The sequence below is a fragment of the Nansenia antarctica genome, assembly GCF_963989245.1.
Source record: "Nansenia antarctica genome assembly, chromosome: 16".
Taxonomy (NCBI): Eukaryota; Metazoa; Chordata; class Actinopteri; order Argentiniformes; family Microstomatidae; genus Nansenia; species Nansenia antarctica.
The window spans coordinates 2,010,257-2,029,396 of NC_137686.1; the positions used below are offsets into that span (position 1 = coordinate 2,010,257).

A 19,140-nucleotide genomic window follows, 5' to 3' on the forward strand; every position below is an offset into this window, starting at 1 on the left:
ATCCCTAGATCAGAACCTGGTATGTATCCCTAGATCAGAACCTGGTATGTATCCCTAGATCAGAACCTGGTATGTATCCCTAGATCAGAGCCTGGTATGTATCCCTAGATCAGAACCTGGTATGTATCCCTAGATCAGAACCTGGTATGTATCCCTAGATCAGAGCCTGGTATGTATCCCTAGATCAGAACCTGGTATGTATCCCTAGATCAGAACCTGGTATGTATCCCTAGATCAGAACCTGGTATGTATCCCTAGATTAGAGCCTGGTATGTATCCCTAGATTAGAGCCTGGTATGTATCCCTAGGTTAGAGCCTGGTATGTATCCCTAGGTTAGAGCCTGGTATGTATCCCTAGGTTAGAGCCTATGGTATGTATCCCTAGGTTAGAGCCTGGTATGTATCCCTAGATCAGAACCTATGGTATGTATCCCTAGGTTAGAGCAGTCTTCCCTACAAGCCCAAACAGCACCAGCAGTCCTCGAGCCCCTGGATGAGCTATCCAGAAACACCTGTCGAGCTCCGGACGGGGGTCCTAACTCCGCCCATTATGAAATGCGCATTTTAATTGGGTTGAAGATCCCCGATATGTAAACGCGTGTGCGTGGCTCCTCCCATGCACCTGATAGGGACTACTTACTGCTCTTTACTGCTGACTGCCTTAGTACTGTTCCAACAGCGCGAGCTGCACGATGACACTCCCCTGGACTATGCAATAAGGATTTCCGTCTTCACCGTGATTCTGTCGCGCCCAGAGGGGACCGTTAGATTTACCCAAAAGTTTTCCAAAGTTTCAGTCCCCATCTATTTTCCAAGATGCCACGCTCGTTTCTCGTGAAGAAACATATTAATTCCGCAAAGAAGCCAAATTATAGCGAGCTGGAAAGCCCCACAGGTAAAGCATTTCAGCTCTCAAAGTTAATTTTAAACTTTAAAAAATAAGTACATTACATGTGCATGTTGTTACAGGTTAAAACATGAACTGCGGTCTTGGCTTTTGATATCCATAGTGTGTCGTTGTATTCTCATCATTCAAAGTTATTTTTGAGTTACTTTCCAATCTGTGTTATTCAAGTGTGTGTGTGTGTGTGTGTGTGTGTGTGTGTGTGTGTGTGTGTGTGTGGGGAGGGGGGGGTTAAGTCACATCTTGAATGGCAAATTATAGATGGAAGATCTTAAAGAAGTCTCACTGCTCTTTCTTTAAGTTACTTTCATTCAATCTTCTAATGTTGCTTTATTTTCATTTCCAGTATTTATTTCTCCATACCTCTACAAGGGCCTTCCCTTGCCTGTCATCCCTCAGACGGACATCCTGAGCTCGGTGTCATACAACCCTATCACAGTCTGGACAACCAGCTCTCTACCGCTCTCTCCGCTTCCCAGTGACCTGTCTCCCATCTCTGGATACCCTTCATCGCTCTCCGACTCTTCGTCCAAAGACCACAGTGGTTCTGAGAGTCCCAGAAGCGACGAAGATGAGCGGATGCTTACCAAACTCACAGACCCTCATGGAGTTGAGGCAGAAAAGTTTCAATGTAGTTTGTGCAACAAGTCCTATTCCACTTACTCTGGACTGTTGAAACACAAGCAGCTGCACTGCGACGCCCAAACGAGGAAATCTTTCAGTTGTAAATACTGCGAAAAGGAGTACGTTAGTCTTGGAGCCCTAAAAATGCACATAAGAACTCATACTTTGCCTTGCGTCTGTAAAATATGCGGCAAAGCTTTCTCCAGACCGTGGTTGCTCCAAGGACACATCAGAACGCACACCGGTAAGTGGGTCTACAGATACTGGGTCCGTTACTTATACTGCATGGTTGTTATAGACCTGTTGACATTCATGCATGGTGGGCTCTTGTATGCTAAATGAAAGCACAACGCAGTTCTTTGGGATGTATTAATGATAATGGGATTTAATGATGTGTTATACAGTATGTAGCCTATCACATGCATATTGCAAAGTCAATTGCATTTCTGTGAGATATATTAATGATATATTAAGCTTACTCGTGCTAAAAGAGTGGTCTCACCCCACCTTACATGACTTGGAATATATCAGCCCCATGGTAAAAATACAAATGCATGTTCCATGTCCTAATACATAGACCTACAGTTCATTTGAACAGATTCAGACTTTTTGCAATAGCTTATGCATAGAGTCAGAGAATTAGACAATAGATGAGTTACACGAGTCCATTCCCATACCATCTGCTGAATCTGGAGTAAATAGGCCTACATTGTGTTGTCACTTAGTGGATAGTGCTGTTACTTTTTAGGCTTTTGGAGAGTCTTATTTGTGGACATTGACAGCTCTTGCAGTATCTGTTTACGAATATGTATTGACACATGTATTTCCCCTCCCAGGAGAGAAGCCCTTCTCCTGCCCTCACTGCAACAGGGCTTTTGCGGACAGGTCCAACCTCAGGGCTCACCTACAGACCCACTCGGATGTGAAGAAATACCAATGTAAGAACTGTTCCAAAACCTTCTCCAGAATGTCTCTTCTACACAAGCATGAGGAATCTGGTTGTTGTGTAGCACATTGAGCTGGGATCCAGTACCACCAGAAACCTCTGTTACTTTCCAATCCTCCAGAACTACCACGGGATAACATTGAGGCTTTGTTCCAACTATGCAGACTGATGGTCCAGTTAATTTCAGTGTAAAACCATCTCTCTTTTTTTTTTTTTTTTTGCAAAAAGGCAACTATGTCATGTGCTTTTCATTTCAAGCAGTATTTTCGCAATCAGTGTTGAACTTTGTTTGCCTTACCATATACTGTACCTAGTTGTCTTTACTGAATGTGCTTTTGGGATGTTGAGAGTTGTGTAATGTGCCTTCTCAAATATGTATGATTTGTGTTATTTACCAAACTCTCTCTCAGAGGATGTGTGGTGTGTGCTTTTCCATGTGGTCGGAAAAGAGACAAATAAACCACACCATTTCCCCACATTGTGTATGGTAAGAAATGATAGTCACATTGTGTATGGTAAGAAATGATAGTCACATTGTGTATGGTAAGAAATGATAGTCACAACAGTGCAAAGTCAAAGGAATATTTGAAGCCATCGCTACTTAGGGAACAAGTGCAAAGGCCTATTTTTTTTTAGGGTGAAAGTATTACAACTTTTGCACAATCATGACACAGTAACTGTTTGCCAGCACTCAAAATAGCAATACTTTATCAAGTGCCTCACTTTGACTTGGCATTTATGTATTTTTTTAAACAACTGTTTGCATTTATATTTTTATATATTTGAATGTAAGTGTGACTGAGACGATTGTATTTTGACAGTGTGAATTGTGATACTGAATGAATGAATGGTTTTAATATTTCTGAGATACTTTTAAAAATAAAGATTCATGAAATGTTTGTAGAATCTTTGAGATTTGTGTCCTTTGGCTGAAGTGAATAGTTTGTTATTGAAGTTGATCGTTAACTATCAGGAATGCTTCATGGGCTACAACCTTGTGGCTACAGAAACACAAATGTATTTTTTATATTCATTTATGAGATCAGCAATTCTGAAATAGAGTTAGATCTAGGCGTATCATGGTGGTAATGCAAAACAATTAGGCCCACTCTTGTCCTGTTCATTACATGTCACCTACCCTTCATCAGTCTAAACATTTCATTATAAAAATGGAAGATTGTACACAGATTGTACATCGGTATTCTTTAGTTTTTTCACCAAATTTCTATCCATATTTCCATTACTATTTTGGAGTGAAAACCCAGTGATGTTGTCTTCTGTTGCAAAACCACACTTGCACAGATATTTTAATTGTATCATATTGCAGGTTTTACTCAGTCACTTCCTCTTAAATCACTTTCATGATGTGTAAAGTAGCATGACCATAAGAAGAATCACTTTTATGTTAAAGTAGGTCAACTTCATAGATAGAGTAAGATTTAAACAACTTTGACTACTTCAGTTAAACATACAACCCAGCAAAAGTCAAAACCAGTCAAGAGTGCTTTCATTCCATGGAGAGAGAGAGAGAGAGAGAGAGAGAGAGAGAGAGAGAGAGAGAGAGAGAGAGAGAGAGAGAGAGAGAGACACAGCAAAAGATGACTCAAGCCAGACTCAAGGCTCAACCTGTTTTCTGTGAACCTGTCCAGACATCAAACAAGCTTGAAATGTAACACATGCTGGCCATATTGATCTGCACTGACTTGTTATATTCTTTGAGGAGCCATGGTCCTTTATTTGCCAGAGCAAGTGCTACTTTTGAGGAACTAATTTCTTGTGACCGTTCCTATCTGTAATCTTAATCAGCAAAACAACAAAGACCCCTCCGTGGGTGTCTACGTTAATGCTTCCAACAAAGTCATTGAATCGGAGCCCTGCTGAGCGCAAGGTGAGGTCCTGATTTGTTACTTCAGAGCAATCACTGCAGAGACGCTAAAGGAGAGTTGCCCTCTAATATGTTTTCATGAAAACCCCCTGATTTGCATCTGACAACCTCCACAGATTCTGGGATGCGAGCCACCGCAGATCAAATCGACGCCCTGAGGCTAGGTTTTGTTGTCTTTTACGGTAGGTTGTCAGTGTAGGTGAAGAAAAAAAACACACACACAAAGTACAATAGTTAATAGGAAACAGTGGAAGACAAGCTCTGTCTAACAATAGAGGCTGGGCCCTGGTGGTGCCTCAAAGCAGCTGAGCTGAAAAATGTGATTTGACAAATAGACACTTCTTTCTGCTCTTTGTGAAGGGGCTGAACTTCCCTGTAGGTAGATTCTCGTCTGTGTGAGTCATCATGAAGCTATTCCAGGTGCTCAACATAGCTCCTCTGAGGGCCAGGTGGCTCCAGGCTACCTTACCGTGAGAGGCTAGGAGAAGCAGGTGCAGCCGCTAACAACGGCACAGACACACACACCACAGATAAGGCTAATGTTAGCTACAAGAACGGCAGTTTTACAATTTTATGGTGAAATATAACACACAAATAAGTCCTTCTCCTACAATAGAGGTATTTTATTTGATAGATGAAAGGTTGGCAATCCGGAGGGTGTTTCACATGCTCCTGTTTCTCTGTGATAAGTGCGTTGTTCTTCTCACATAGCAGGCTATTTGTACTTCAAGTAATGGCAATATATTGAACATGAAATTGGAATTTCGGGGTGGGGGGGGGGGGGTGGTTATTAACTTACTCAGTGGTTTCTCTGATAAGGACAAGCATTGCTTTTCATCTTGGCATGAATGTGTGATTTAGCAGTTGTGGTGGTAGTAGGATGAGAGGGGGGAGGGGAGAAAGAGCTGGCTCATTTGTTTAGCATATGGCTATTATGGGATGTGTGAAATCAAATATTTGTCGGGGGTGGCAACTGTTAACACCTCCTCCTGTCCTGTATAATTAGCAAACCTGAAGACTTGAGCAGCAAACATGTTTTGAGTTTTTTTTTTTTTTATGTGAAATAGATATTATAACCCTAACCCTAAATAGATATTATAACCCTAACCCTAAATAGATATTATAACCCTAACCCTAAATAGATATTATAACCCTAACCCTAAATAGATATTATAACCCTAACCCTAAATAGATATTATAACCCTAACCCTAAATAGATATTATAACCCTAACCCTAAATAGATATTATAACCCTAACCCTAAATAGATATTATAACCCTAACCCTAAATAGATATTATAACCCTAACCCTAAATAGATATTATATTAATGACAAAGTAAATAGATATTATATTAATGACAAAGTAAATGTGGAATCCATTTGATTTACCCTGACGTGACCTCAGAAGCAGCACTATTCATATCAGGTAATGATATCCTTAAACATAAAATGATCAAAAGTCATTTACTGTGAGCATGGTCGCTTTCTACAGTATTTTGTATTGGCTTGCTCTGTAAAGTTCTAGACTCATAATCAATGGTGTTGACCCATTACTGTACACAACATCACATCACAGGATAGAAATGCATGTTTGTCTCCATACAAGAATGTAATTCAACATGTTTAGAACTGCCTTGCAAAACTATGTGTGTGTGTGTGTGTGTGTGTGTGTGTGTGTGTGTGTGTGTGTGTGTGTGTGTGTGTGTGCGTGTGTGTGTGTGTGTGTTTATGTGTGCGTGTTTGTTTGTGTGAGTGTGTGTGTGTGTGTGTGTGTGTGTGTGTGTGTGTGTGTTTTTGTGTGTGTGTGTGTGTGTGTGTTTGTTTGTGTCTTTGAAACCTGCTGACTGAATGGTGAATGGGGGAGTATGATTCCTCTATGACCGTCAAGTGGAACAAATAAAGTGAAGGGTTTAAGGGTTGTCCTCAGAGGCGTGATTGTCCGAGGCACCAGCGTGATGCTGCTGCTCCTCTCCAGCCCAGCTCAGGAGAATGGGCCTGATTGTGTCTTCTCCGTTCCTCCCCACTGCCTGTGGGGATGCTAGTCTGTTTATAGCGCTCTCACATCTTGTTAAAGGGGGGCTTCTCTTTCATTTCTACTCTCTCCACCCAAATGACTCGATAGCTTTTTAATGTATGTGTTCTTAGCTGAAAGTTGACATTTGCCTAATAAGTGCCTCAAATTGCACAAGCATTTGCAATGTAATGTGTTAATGAGTTTGATCCTTTGTGGATGTACTGTATTGTCAAGTCGGTCAGGGCTGTAGTTGTGTTGTGTATTTTAGCTGTATTACTATTTTTGTATTGTTTTTATCTTGTCATGAATAAATGAAGAACAACCTGTTTAGGTGTTTCACACAGCCTCCAACTTACAACTTACATCACACCAAACCTGGGTTAAATAGTCCAAATCCATTCAAATACTTTTCAAGTTTGCTTGAACCTGCCCGTAGTGCCATATGGGCAGGATTAGCACTTTTGGGACCGTTCCATAAGTTCAATTACATTATACAAACACAATCAAGCACAGATACATATTTGAAATGATTTAATACGACTTGAACCCAGGTCTGCCTGAGACTTCAGTCACTAATTGTATGAGGCGAGAGGTCTAGAGAGCTCTCCTTCAGGGATAATTTGGTCAACATGTCATTCTAAATCTCTAGGACTGCTAGACTAGGAGAAGAGTTGAGCTGTGACAAGCGAAGGCTGTGTTGTCTCAATCAATAACGCTCTGGTATTTTCAAGCTGCCGTCGTGTCTTGTTGAGCAGAGGTCAGCTGTCCTGTGATCCTGTGATCATACTTAGTTGATTGTATTTCCTCCTCAATGTGCGAGTCACCAAATCTCATGACCAGAGCAGCCAGGGAGCTTGTAGACAAGACTGGCCTTTGTGGACCTTATTGGAAGGCTCCAAAATGTCCTCACTTACACTTGTTCTTCTGAGGGACTGTATCAATTATTTTGGTACTGGAATTGAAATGATCATTTTATCTTTCTTTATTTGTATCACTACTAGCTCTCACATTAGAGACCTCTTACCTTCCTGAGGCCCATAGAAAAACAATATGACATACAACGATATTGACAATCACGTTACAAGACTACAAAAAGAGAACGGAGAAAAGAGAATAAACTTAGTGACATCATCACATGTGTGAAGGATTAATTTATCTATGTATGCTCTGTTCTGTATGTTAACATCATATGAGTCATCATTGTCTTTATGGATTGTTGACCATTTTCATGTCTAATCCTACTTAATTAGAATTAATCGGATTATCAACGATTATCTCGCAGTAATACAAGAAAACCGAAAGAATTGGAAAAGCCTTGTGAGGATTAACTAACGCTTGTAGGAATAGAATGGCAAACCTTCTGTTCATGGGTTCCATGTGAATTCATGGACCTTTATAAGCACACTAGATTGTATACAACAATATTGTAGAAATCCACTCATGACATTGTCTAACCTGCTCTTCTGAGCCCGGTGCTTGTTTTAAAATGAACCTGCCAGACATGGATGACTATCCTAACCAACCTGGTCTGATTCATCATGAGACTGTGAAAACCCAGAATCACATGGCACTTAACCAATTAGAATTAATATCATCAGAATTACATGATCTTCTGTGAAACACCATATCTCTGAGTGTTGAATCTGTCTGTTGTACAAGACTCAGGAGCAGCTGATAATTATTGATGTGTTCAGTTGATCAAAAGGTGATTTAAGGTGAGAGGACATATCCTTATACTAGATTACATTCCATTAGACTAGATTAGATTACATTTTATTGTCATTGTAGAGTACAAGTACCAGACAATGAAATGCAGTTTAGCATCTAACCAGAAGTGCAAATAGTGATATAAAACATGACAGTAACAGTGATAGATAAGTGACAGTATGGCAAGTACGGTAGTTAAAGGTATATACAGTTATGAGCTATGTACAGTTACGGTAGCTATGTACAGTATGGTATGTACAGATGTATACATAGAGGCTATATCAAAAAGAGGAATGTGCAATGTGCCAAAATATGGTATGTGCAAGGGTAGTATTATACGTTATATCCAAGTGGAGGAACAAAAACTAATTGTAGATAGTCTGACATCCATTACATCTCCTGAAAAGGTAAACCTCACTGTTTAATGTTGTTTACAGTTCCAACGTTCCCTGGAAAAGATTTCAGGCCATCGAGAGAAACAAATATTCTTGAGGTGTTGATCTCTGCTGTGAAGCAATACACATTATTTATGTGCTATACACATCTCTGGATCCATAATCATTACTCGAAGCACTGATTATTTTCGTAAGTGCTCTGACACAAACCTGACCAGCTATAGTGATGGGGCCCGATGGTGTGTGAGTGTGTGTGTGTGTGTGTGTGTGTGTGTGTGTGTCTCTGTGTGTGTGAGCTTCCCCTGAGAGACCGATAGACCAAGCCAGTGACCTAATTATGATGAATCAGAGGCTGAGGAGAGAGCTTCTGTCTGGCCCCTAGCTGTTAGTGAGTGGTGCTCCAGCCCATAATAACAGCATGGGCATCCTCAACATAACAAGCAAACACATTTCGGTATGAGTTTACGCTCCTGTACCTATAAAGCTGAGGTGAATGTCATAACGAAAAAGCATTAAGCTAAATACTCATCCAAACTTTTCAAACATAGCATCTGGGAGGTGAGAATGATTGATCATTGTTTAAAGGAAAATCTGAATAATGACAAAATGTTTCATGGCCACAGAGCTTAGCAGAAGGACATTTTCTGAAGAGATGAGAAGAAGAAGAGACTGGATCCACACACTGGGAGGGTCCCCCTAGGAACAGACAGGTCCCATCCCAATGAGCTCTCAACAAGGGGGGGAAAACATGATTTATTTATTTACACTGGCCAGCCATTTAATTTGACCATCTGATTGTCCTAGTCAAGCTCATGTCATGTGTCCCATGTCATGTGACTGACTGTAGTCTAGAAAACATCCCATCACACCATCAATCTGCAGCGTGCCCAGTTAGAACCTGTGGCATGTTTTCTTTCTTTTTTTCAGATGCTTTGGATTTTTCCCCCTGTCTGTTTAGTGGTTATCTGATCATCAGTGGGGGGGAAAAGGTGAGCAAGGAGAGCAAAACAAAAGGCGCTTGAATAAACTAGCTCCCGGCCACATTATGCACACAGAGACTCTGGGCATTGTGCTCAGTAGACAAGCCCTGACAGATCACAGACCTCCAACAGCAGCTCTTCTCAAGACTTGGCAGAACTCCTGCTGGAAGAAACAGATGCCCACACATCACGGGAAACCAAAATCACAATGGTTGTGTATCACCATCGTAGATTCAATTGATTTGTAAAAGCCGCCGTATGTGGCGAACCATCCTTGCTGTAGGATAGAATGAAGTATGATGACTTATAGTGACACTATATTTGTGACACGGTCTGCTGAAAGGGGGAACAAGTCGGCAACCAACCAAAAATGTTCAGACTTTTATTTTGAAACACGGAAATACGTTTCAACGCTGTTGAAAATCACAACACACACTCGGTAGTCAAGCCAAAATATTGCAATGCAATGAATTCGGTGAGTAATCCCCACTGCTACCTAGTTAACTATAACATTACTTTACATTGTTAGCAGGCTCACAAAACAAGCTGTGTTAGTTGACTAGCGATGTGTCATTGATTTTCAACAACGCTGAAATGTATTACAATTTTCGAAGTAAAAGTCTGAACATTAAATCGTGTGCCGGCTTGTTACCCCTTTCACCAGACCGTTTCACATTTACACTCATCCATGCACCCATGCACATACTACACACATCTTAATCATTTGTTGTGCCACCTGATCCATGTCGTTCTCAGATACAAAACAATTACAATTAGTTCTACATCCAGCTCTTTTCAATGAAAACAAACGCCTCTCTCAGAGTGAGCTTAGAGAGACAGAATTCATTTCCAGGGACAACAGAACCAGATACAAATGGAGATGTTTCACTCAGAACAAACATGTTAGCCAAATGTCTCCAGAGTATAAGTTAATTATAATTAATGTTTTTCATTTTGCAGCGCCAAAAGTTGACTGTAATTGCTATTATCCGGTTTCCCCCAGAAAAGTGGAAGTATATTGCAGCACTCTTAGATTACTATGATAACAAGCTGAAAGGGAGTGAATATGTCTGTTCTGTGAAAGGATATGTTGCAATTACAAAACACTTCTAAACAGTGTGTTAATATTACAGTACAAGGGTCCAATTCCGAGAACACATTGTTAGTCTTTTCAGACTAGTGGTCACATACGGCCATAAATATCCCCTGTCGCAGCTGCATTCTTCTGGCTACCACAGCCTTTGAGGATTGCAGAGATGGCCTGGTCTGCACCGATTCTCTCATTTCATTGGTTTGATTCAACCGAGACCTGACCCAGCTGTGTGACGGGCAGCGGAGGACAAACCCCCAGCGCTGATAAGAGATGAGAAGACAGTGATTGATGTTGTATGAGCCATGACTTGAAAGGCAACAAGTGCCATTTGGAATGTATTAGAAGATAGGGGTAATGACATTCAGATTAATGCTCATTTAAGCCTATCTCATGGAGGCTCGTTCCATTTAGAGTGACAGGGCCTTATAGGGATAGTTGACTCCAAATACAAATGAAACATGATTTCCATTGTTGCTGTTGTCGATTCTCACTAAGAGAATTTTTGGGGATATTTGATTTCCTTACTAAGATTTCATTGATTTGTTTGTGTCCCCATAGGGCCCCATTCATATAAATAAAAAATCTAAAACAAACATGTCAATCCAACTCCTATCACACTGCTATGCATTTCTTAATTCTGAATCAGATAATCCATATATGAATTTTGACATTGTATTGTCAGAAAGACATTCTAATTGAAGACTGACGCCTTTTGTAAGGTGTTTATTATTACATTATAATAATATTACAATTATATTTTCAGAATGATGTTGACACGAACAAAACAAAATGGCTATGAATTATCTAACTAACCAGATCTCGTCCTTGAGAGTTTTTCACATTCCATTGAGCTGGGTAATCACTTTTTGTGTTTTTCAATTTATGTAAAGATTGCTACATCCCTGTAACCCAATGTGGGTACTTTTCAATGTGCGCCATGATTAAACGATACAGTTTTACCTGAGAGTGACAGAGTGCTCCCCTGTCCCTATTTTTATGAATTATCTAAGTCCAGGAATGAAATATCCCAAAACAGTCTCTGTGAATTGGCCAGACCCGACATTCGTTGGACATCAGGTTAATAATTTTGGGGGGTAAACTGTCCCTTCATTGAATATATCATCAATGCACCACGTGATTTCTCCCCCAAGTGTGAGTACAGAGCGGGATGTGTCCAGGGGCTTGTACAACGCCAGCACGTCATCATTCTGCACTGCAACTTGCCACAGATGACAGGAATGTTCCACTGGTATGATAGAAGGAGTGTACAACCACCCCCCCCAACACCCCAAACCACACACCTTCTTCTCTACCTACCTCCCAACACACACACACATACACACACACACACACACACACCTCCCCTCCACACCATCCTACTGACCCCCCCCCCCCCCCTGTGCTGGTCATCCACGGCAAATGGCCAAGGCTGGCTGGTAGTGAAGAAGCAGCAGGTGCTGGGCTGTCAAAAGGCACTTCACACCTCCCCCCTCTCACACCACCACCACCCCTCCCACCACCACCACCACCCCTCCCAGCCGCCCTCACTGCGGGAGGGGGGGAGGAGGAGGGAGGGGGGGAGGAGGAGGAGGGACACTCTGCACTCCGGAGGTCCCTGCTTGGTTATCAGCGTGCTCCAGCGTTTGAAGTGAGCGAGGTCAGAACCGTGCACCAGAACCCTGCACCAGAACCCTGCACCAGAACCCTGCACCGTGTGGACGGCCGTCCCCGTTTGTTGTGGCCGGGCGTCGGTGGGGGTGAGGTGGGGGTGAGGTGGGGGTGAGGTGGGGGTGAGGTGATCGCTGCAGCAGTGATCCGGCCCTGTCTGTCTGGGATTCCATGCTGAGGTAGGGGGGGGGAGCGGAGGAGCGGAGGAGCGGGAGGCCCTGTCTGTCTGTCTGAAGCTGCTCTTACTCACGAGGATGTGGTGTAGACAGGGGAGCTCACGGGGGGGTGGAGGAGTGCCTGCATGGACGACGTGATTAATAAAAAGAGTCACCGTTGTAGCCAGAGATGTCCAATGCTTTTGAGAATTACATACAGGACAGTGCCTTTTGTATTATATGATATATTTCTCACGACAGGATGTTAGACCCTACTGCGTTAATGGCGATGGGTTTAAAGGTAGTGTTAGGTAATGTTAGGATGGAGGAAGGTTATAAGTTAGTGTTAGGATGGAGGAAGGTTATAAGTTAGTGTTAGGATGGAGGAGGAAGGTTATAAGTTAGTGTTAGGATGGAGGAGGAAGGTTATAAGTTAGTGTTAGGATGGAGGAAGGTTATAAGTTAGTGTTAGGATGGAGGAGGAAGGTTATAAGTTAGTGTTAGGATGGAGGAAGGTTATAAGTTAGTGTTAGGATGGAGGAGGAAGGTTATAAGTTAGTGTTAGGATGGAGGAGGAAGGTTATAAGTTAGTGTTAGGATGGAGGAAGGTTATAAGTTAGTGTTAGGATGGAGGAGGAAGGTTATAAGTCAGTGTTAGGATGGAGGAAGGTTATAAGTTAGTGTTAGGATGGAGGAGGAAGGTTATAAGTTAGTGTTAGGATGGAGGAGGAAGGTTGGAAGGTTCCTCAGTTGTGATAACATTCATCCCGCTTTTTTCACTGTACTTAAAGCGAACCACAGGAATTGGACTTTAGCGACATGACAGTTTCTCTCTTGACTTTCTCTTTATTCTTTACAAACTACTGGGACAGGCCAGATGTTGGTGGTCATGTTTCTTGATGTAGTGATAAGTTAGGTCAAATAAACCCTCAATAGGTACACTGAGAAACAAAGTTTCTATAATAGCCAAAAAGTTTCTTCATGTGTCCCAGCAGAAGATCTTGTTTGGGTTTCATGTTGACCCCTTTTATTTACATTACATTTACATTGTTGGCTTTTAGCAGATGCCTTTATCCAAAGCGCACACACAAACACACACACACACACACACACACACACACACACACACACACACACACACACACACACACACACACACACACACACACTCCCACAACTTAGATCTGCACCTGTCTTGTGTTATGTCTATTAGGCATTGGTAAGCTTTTTGAAGATAAAATATATTTATAAACAAGCCTTTAGTTCATACAGTCACAGTACAGAGGTATATTACTTTAAGATCCTGAATGAAAATGGTGCATATATACGTATATATACTTTATATATATATATTAAATGCACCACAAAAGCGGGACTATTGCAAAATATGCTATACAGAAATCTTCCGCTTGTTATGTTGCAGCCTGGCTAGCCGCGGCGCTGAGTGGAGAGGATTTTGCTAGCCGAAGATTCTAGGACACGAATCTGCTATTTACACATGTGACAGTAGAATCTGCTATTTACACATGTGTGACAGTAGAATCTGCTATTTACACATGTGTGACAGTAGAATCTGCTATTTACACATGTGTGACAGTAGAATCTGCTATTTACACATGTGTGACAGTAGAATCTGCTATTTACACATGTGTGACAGTAGAATCTGCTATTTACACATGTGTGACAGTAGAATCTGCTATTTACACATGTGACAGTAGAATCTGCTATTTACACATGTGTGACAGTAGAATCTGCTATTTACACATGTGTGACAGTAGAATCTGCTATTTACACATGTGTGACAGTAGAATCTGCTATTTACACATGTGTGACAGTAGAATCTGCTATTTACACATGTGTGACAGTAGAATCTGCTATTTACACATGTGTGACAGTAGAATCTGCTATTTACACATGTGTGACAGTAGAATCTGCTATTTACACATGTGTGACAGTAGAATCTGCTATTTACACATGTGTGACAGTAGAATCTGCTATTTACACATGTGTGACAGTAGAATCTGCTATTTACACATGTGTGACAGTAGAATCTGCTATTTACACATGTGTGACAGTAGAATCTGCTATTTACACATGTGTGACAGTAGAATCTGCTATTTACACATGTGTGACAGTAGAATCTGCTATTTACACATGTGTGACAGTAGAATCTGCTATTTACACATGTGTGACAGTAGAATCTGCTATTTACACATGTGTGACAGTAGAATCTGCTATTTACACATGTGTGACAGTAGAATCTGCTATTTACACATGTGTGACAGTAGAATCTGCTATTTACACATGTGTGACAGTATAATCTGCTATTTACACATGTGTGACAGTAGAATCTGCTATTTACACATGTGTGACAGTAGAATCTGCTATTTACACATGTGTGACAGTAGAATCTGCTATTTACACATGTGTGACAGTAGAATCTGCTATTTACACATGTGTGACAGTAGAATCTGCTATTTACACATGTGTGACAGTAGAATCTGCTATTTACACATGTGTGACAGTAGAATCTGCTATTTACACATGTGTGACAGTAGAATCTGCTATTTACACATGTGTGACAGTAGAATCTGCTATTTACACATGTGTGACAGTAGAATCTGCTATTTACACATGTGTGACAGTAGCTGGTGAAAGCGGGATCGGTTGCTGACTTGTTCCCGCTATCACCAGCTGCTGTCACAAATGTTTAAAATGCCCCAAACGGAAAATGTTAGCAGTTTTCAGTTTGTTGTAAACAAGACATTGATGAAGACATGTAAAATGTGGCTTGTGGGACATTAATTCCGCTGGCCATTGAGGTCAAGGTAACACAATTGTTTTATTTTTTATTCTACCGATATCAAATTCCCACAACCAGGGCTACGACAGGCTAGGGGTTGGCTCTTAATTGAGTAATAGTTTGAAAAACCAATTGAAAGGTCGGGGACTTTTGAGTTGAATAAGGGGATCGACATATTTTCTCTGGACACTTTGCTTCTAAAACGGGCCTAGAATTCGAACGGTCTTGATTGGCGCCATCGCTACGGTGTTTTTTAAACCGTATTTTTAGACCAAAAAACGTAGTAGTTCGTTTCGTATTTATTTTTTCATGTAATAAGTCACCAAATTGCTGGTTATAAATATGTCTTCATTATTAAGCTTTGTCTTTTGATTTGCTATTTGCTACTTAAAGCACAACCGTTTATGCTTGTCAACAGATGTTAACTGCGTACAGGGCTGCCAAGTTTCACCAAAAGTTTGGAGTGAGATTTTTTGGCGGTGGAGCGACCCAAAACTGTGCGCGTTTTGGCGGCGGCGGCCCCTCTCTCCCACCCAATTATTTGTGCTAGTTTCCTGCAATTTTACATGTTGTTCATAATAAACCAGCACAAGAAATGAAAATAATTAACATTTTATAAAACAAGAACAAATTTCAGACAATATCTCATATTTATGAACTCTTAATAAACAAATACAGTAGCCTACAGGCTCTAAAAGAAAAATGGGCCCCATCAACAGGACTCAGCCCCTTGGTCAGCAGCAGAAATTAAGACCCTTGATCATCATCTTATAGTGCATTGCTCATAGATGGCTATCATGTTATACAGTACATACCAGGGTTTTTCCTGGGTCAGAATGAGGGCTTGGTGGTTGCGCGCAGCGCGCCCACATTTTTTTTGAGGGATCCCCAATTGTTGTATTTGTATTGTAAATTGAAATGATTATGAATTATTATTATTATTATTATTATTAATGTACCTGGTTATATTACAGTAGAGAAACAAAAAACAGTTACCAAAACAGAGTATTTACTAGCTAAGATTGGCGTGGTGCAACCGAAATGAGTAAACAACTAGTTTGAAACTAGCTAGTAACAACTAGGGGTTTAGTAACTACTAAATGCCTGCATTTAGTAATGACTTATGCCATATTGGTGCAACCCAGTCCAGTAGGCTACCAGATACGATGTTGTAATGTACAGGTGCAACTCAAAAAATGTGAATATCGTGCAAAAGTTCATTTATTTCAGTAATTCAACTTAAAGGGTTAAACTTAGATATTATATAGACTCATTACATGCAAAGCGAGATATTTAAAGCCTTTATTTGTTATACATTTGATGATTATGGCTTACAGCTTATGAAAACCCCAAATTAAATATCTCAGAAATGTTTCATATTACATGAAATCAATAAGAAAAGGATTTTAAATACAGAAATGTCAGCCCTCTGAAAAGTATAGCATATGTACAATGCAATGAGTCTATATAATATTTAAGTTTAACCCTTTAAGTTGAATTACTGAAATGAATGAACTTTTGCACGATATTAAATTTTTTTGAGTTGCACCTGTATGCACATATTTTGCTTGTGTGGTGATTCACATTAAGTCAATAGGAGAGACATTCACCAAGGAGAGCTTGTACCTTTAAAAGTGGGTGTTAAAGGGGCTATGGTTTCCGGTTCCGGGATATACTAGTATTGTTACTATGGTTACTGTTGTTACTTACTGAGTGTATGTTTTGCATGTATCTAAAAGTGAGGAGAAGTAAACAACCTCGACTCCAGCCTACGTCTGTCGTCTCACTGTACATACTTTGTGTTTTGTCCCCCGCCCCCACCTGTGGTGTCCCCACCTGTCCTACCCGCTGTACATACCTTATGTTTTGTTGTATTGTTCTTCCCATGATGGATGTATGTTTATCTTGTAGATAGTAATAGTTATTTGTCTGTATTATCTTGTAGATAGTACTAGTTTTTCTGTCTGTCTTACATGTAACGATGAATTGAGAATCAAGGACCCCAATTGAAATAAGCCAGTGGCTTTCTTGGGTTTTTATCCTGTTAGTTGACCTTGTATGTAATATGTACTTTCATGTACCTACTTCTGCAAATCTTCTAATAAAGTTTTCAATCAATCAATCAATCATTGTTACAACTCCCACACTACCACGGTTGCCAGACGGAATTGACAATGTCCAGCCCAACCAGCCTAAAAGCTGCCGAATGCACCCGTCCAGTGTGACCAAAGTAGCCCAATCTGGCAACCCTGCTTGCTACGTTCTTGCAGCTCGCGTGAACACAGGTTCTTCCATCAGCGCTCGCCTGCCGCTTCAATTGCAGACTCAAGTTAACGCGCGTGCAGAAAGATGCCACGAAACTCTTGTCCGGTAGCTTTCTTTCAAGGAATTTCACAAATAAAAGTCCAGTAAAACAATTGTTATTTCTCGCCGTGAGAAATAGAGATGCGGCGTGAGAGCGTGAGAACTGGTTGAAATGCGTGAGTCTCACGGTGATTGCGTGAGACTTGGCAGCTCTGACTGCGTATATTTTTTCTAAGAAGAAAACACTGACAGTTTTCAGCAGTAAGTGTAATGATAACATGAATTAAGGTCAATGTACACTATTTCACATTATTTGGAACATTTTGAACAGTTTAAAAAGTCCCAACATGGCTATTTTGTCCGACAGTAGACTTTCATAGGGATAGTATTGCTAGTATTGCCACGGCACCCCGGTTGAGAAACACTGATCTATCTAACACTGATCTATCTAACACTGATCTATCTAACACTGATCTATCTAACACTGATCTATCCCTCACACCAGAAACACTGATCTATCTAACACTGATCTATCTAGAGGTGGTGGTGCCAGTCGGCGAGCAGAGGTGGAGGAGTGTAGAGGTGGTGGTGCCAGTCGGCCAGCAGAGGTGGAGGAGTGTAGAGGTGGTGGTGCCAGTCGGCCAGCAGAGGTGGAGGAGTGTAGAGGTGGTGGTGCCAGTCGGCCAGCAGAGGTGGAGGAGTGTAGAGGTGGTGGTGCCAGTCGGCCAGCAGAGGTGGAGGAGTGTAGAGGTGGTGGTGCCAGTCGGCCAGCAGAGGTGGAGGAGTGTAGAGGTGGTGGTGCCAGTCGGCCAGCAGAGGTGGAGGAGTGTAGAGGTGGTGGTGCCAGTCGGCCAGCAGAGGTGGAGGAGTGTAGAGGTGGTGGTGCCAGTCGGCCAGCAGAGGTGGAGGAGTGTAGAGGTGGTGGTGCCAGTCGGCCAGCAGAGGTGGAGGAGTGTAGAGGTGGTGGTGCCAGTCGGCCAGCAGAGGTGGAGGAGTGGAACGGACAGTTGTGTGGGGGCTGAACATTGCTTGCATGTAGGAAGGTGCAGTTCCCTTTGCCGCCTGGTAGGCGAGCACAAAGTGGCTCCTAAACGGAACTCAAAAGGGTTCTACAGTACACAGAACCCCAAAGTGTTCTTCAAAGGGTTCCCCCTACAGGAACAAATGAATAACTCTTTGTGTTCTAAGAGTGTCAGAAGATGACAGTGACAGGTTCCATGGTCTGGATTGAGCAGGCAGGGTTAAGGAGAGAAAAAAGGGGCTATTTTTACAAGGCATGGTTTTCTGATCATCCGTTTCAGTTTCTCAATACAGTTCTTTCATTATAATTCTGTTCAAACTTTTCTTTAAAACACTTAATCAGCCGCGAGTAAAACAAATGTTTATATCTTTGCACTTGATCAAATTTCAGGACCCTCCTTTCATGACTTTTCCTAGATATGTGCGTTCTACCACCCAGTATCCTTACATTTTCAAAATCACATCAGGATAAGCTAGTATAAAGCTATTTTGCAGTTTTTCTGTGTAGGAAGCAGGCTAATTTACAAGCGGCCAACTAGTGGTCATTGTGTGTAAATAGCAGCTTAGCATTGAAAAAGAGGCGGCTCTTTTAGTAGGTAAAAAGGCACAGTTGCTTTAGTGAAACCATGGGCCTTAAAATCC

The 19,140-nt window shown here is 41.4% G+C and overlaps 1 protein-coding gene across 1 annotated transcript; it reads left to right on the plus strand.

The window, feature by feature from the left end:
- Window positions 1-816: 816 nt before the first annotated feature.
- snai2 (snail family zinc finger 2) lies at window positions 817-2,546 on the plus strand (the record flags this gene model as incomplete). Its single annotated transcript, XM_080546393.1, has 3 exons — window positions 817-895; window positions 1,251-1,772; window positions 2,365-2,546. The coding sequence occupies 3 exons, from the start codon at window positions 817-819 to the stop codon at window positions 2,544-2,546; spliced, it is 783 nt and encodes a 260-aa protein (XP_080402519.1).
- Window positions 2,547-19,140: the final 16,594 nt, after the last annotated feature.